Below are 2,449 nucleotides of genomic sequence, written 5' to 3' on the forward strand. Positions count from 1 at the left end.
GGAGCCGCGTCCCCCCCGGTCGGGGCACGGCGGAGCCCCGCGGGCGGCGGCATTTCCACCGCAGCCGCTCCGGCGGGACGGAGGGGGGGGCAGAGGCACCGGGTCTGTGATTTATCAGTTTTATCGCAGCAGCAGCTGTTTTTAGGGGCCGTTGCACAAACACTGGGCGGAGAGAAAGGCTTTGCTCTCTCCAAAGAGCCCGTCTGCTGCCCGGGCAGAACCGCGCTTTGTTTTAATCCTGCGGGACGTGCAGGTTTGATCCGGGCCTGTCACAGCTCCCAGCCCGCGGGGGATGGGGTCTCTCCGCCGTGAAGAAGCTCGCAGGCAGAAAACAGCTTTGCCCAAAGCTCCAGGGATCACCCGCGAGCTCCTGGTGCGAACTTGTCACTCCGTGGTCAGACGGGAACTTGCGGTCGATGTCCATCGGGAGCACGTTCAGGTGGCCGGACAGACCTTTGGGTCAAGTTCACCCCGACGGCTCCCACGGGGGATCCGAACACCCGCTCCCCAGGTCCCAGCACTGGTAGATCCCATCCGCTCGCATCGTTTCTGTTTGCAGACCGAAAAAGGAACTTTCCTGGCGTGTTTTCACCCCCTGGTCGGTGACTACACCGACGTGGTTGAACCTCCTCAGAGCTGCCTGCTGTGAGGCACCGGGCGCCTGTCTGTGGGCGAAGCTTAGCGGGGTGACGGGTGGGTTTCAGCTTAGTGTCCCCTCTCTTCCCGCCCTCCAGACAAACGCGTTCCCCCTGTAAGGCCCCCGCGCTCCCGCCTGCCCGCACGTGCTGCAGGGGCAAAGCCTCAGCCAGACGGGTGTTTACTGGCAACGGCCAACAACGTTGTGTTGGAGCAGAACCTAAAACCGGGGCAGATCTGCCTGAGGACAAAAACGCCGCAGGAAGGGCCAGTCCTCTCCCCTGGCTGCTGCTGGGCCGGACATTCTGCCCCTCCCCACGGCCGTCACCTTTCCTCTGCTCTTCCCTCTTCCCCAGGCAATGGATTCTCCCTACGCCAACGGAGCCTACAGCCCCCCGTACCCCCCGGCTCCCGCTGCCCCGCATTACGCCGGCCTGCCACAGGCACGGGGGTACTACTGCTCGGGGCCCCCGCAGCCCCCCTACCTGGTGGAGTCTGCGGGCATGTACCGGCCCCCGTCGCCAGCTCCCCCCTGGAGCTACGCCACGCCGGACTGCCCCGCCGAAGGGTCCTCTCTCAGGAGGCCGCAGGTTCCTGGCTACTCCCCACCGCAGGTAAGAGGCCAAGCACTGGCCACAGGAATTTCCAGCCCCGGTGTTGGTGCAACTGCTAGGTTTGCAGTTCCTGGGGCACAAGGAGTTGTTTTACGGGGCTGCAGAGGAGGGAAAGCCCCCAGTGCCTCCCCCGATGGATCCGTGGGTCCTGGTGGCCATTGTGCCCTGAGCAGCTTGCCTTGCCTGGTTCTAGTCTTATAAAAACTGGTGGTCGCCCTGTTCTCCAGAGGCTCCAAGCTCGTGGGCCAGGAGAGCAGGAATCAGGCAGCGAGGCCAAGGCTGCAGCTGTTTCCAGTGCTGCCTGGAGGGAGCAGGGCTCGGAGTGACTCCAGGGGTAACTCCTGTTCCCCCCCCCCCTCTTCTCGCAGACCCCGGGAATGCCCATCCCGCAGTACCCATACGGAGACGGCAGCCCGGGGGTCACGGCGCAGGGGCCTCCGCCGCAGCCCCGAGCCCCGGAGGACACGTGGGCTCCTCACGCCGTCTACGGGGCGCAGCCGCATTACGCCTGGGCCGCCGCCGCTTCGCACGGGAACCCCTTCGCCTCCGAATCGCATCTGCCGTGGCCTGGCAGCGGAGCCCCCCCCCTCCCATCTGCGTGGGACTCGAAGGTACGGTCGGTGCTCCCACAGCGCGAGGCTGTGGCCAGGCCTCCCACATCACACAGCTTTCCTCAAAACCTGCCTCTGTCTCCTGGGAATGCCCCTTTTTCCCAGCACAGCCAGTTCAGGTAGAAACAAAGCAGCAGGTATCCAGAGTGCTGCTGGCAAAATCTATTTGCATGCAGGAGACCCAAATCCACGGTTGTAATTCCAGAAAGGTACTGGAGATACCAGACATCTCAGGGCAGGTCTTGAAATGGGTCAGACCTCGTCTCGGTTGTCCAACTCCTCTCTCAAGCAGCAGCAGTGTCAGAAATCCTCCAGCACAGAGCACGGGGCTCACCCGCAGGTCAGTCTGCAGACGCTGCTGCAGCAGACTCTAGTGTTCCTCTGCAGGTGCTTGTTTTGGGCACAGTCGTCCTCTGCTGAGGAATGTTTTAAGCAAAAAAAAGTAAGGAAACTATGCCTTTGGGGGCATCTGCTCATCTCAGCCTTCTCTGGGTTTGATAGGAGTCAGATGACTCCCCAGAGGTTTGGTCCCCAGGGCTGGCAAGCCCTGACGGGGGGGATCTGGGGGTGGGGGGCTGTCTCTTATAC

At 63.0% G+C, this 2,449-nt stretch overlaps 1 protein-coding gene across 2 annotated transcripts in view; it reads left to right on the top strand.

Annotated features, from left to right (window-relative positions):
• Positions 1 to 539: 539 nt before the first annotated feature.
• The window catches only part of BAG4 (BCL2 associated athanogene 4), a 3,750-nt gene continuing 1,840 nt past the window's right edge, over positions 540 to 2,449 (top strand). The window contains exons 1-3 of one of the 2 annotated variants that reach the window (XM_026863076.1): positions 540 to 693; positions 993 to 1,250; positions 1,619 to 1,861. In XM_026863076.1, coding sequence (XP_026718877.1) covers positions 996 to 1,250; positions 1,619 to 1,861 — 498 coding nt within the window. In that variant the 5' untranslated portion in view covers positions 540 to 693; positions 993 to 995. Of the gene's footprint in view, positions 709 to 992; positions 1,251 to 1,618; positions 1,862 to 2,449 lie in introns of both variants that reach the window. The other variant, XM_026863077.1, reaches the window with a different exon arrangement.

This window comes from Athene cunicularia, assembly GCF_003259725.1.
Source record: "Athene cunicularia isolate RWA chromosome 22 unlocalized genomic scaffold, athCun1 chr22_part1, whole genome shotgun sequence".
In the NCBI taxonomy this organism is placed as follows: Eukaryota; Metazoa; Chordata; class Aves; order Strigiformes; family Strigidae; genus Athene; species Athene cunicularia.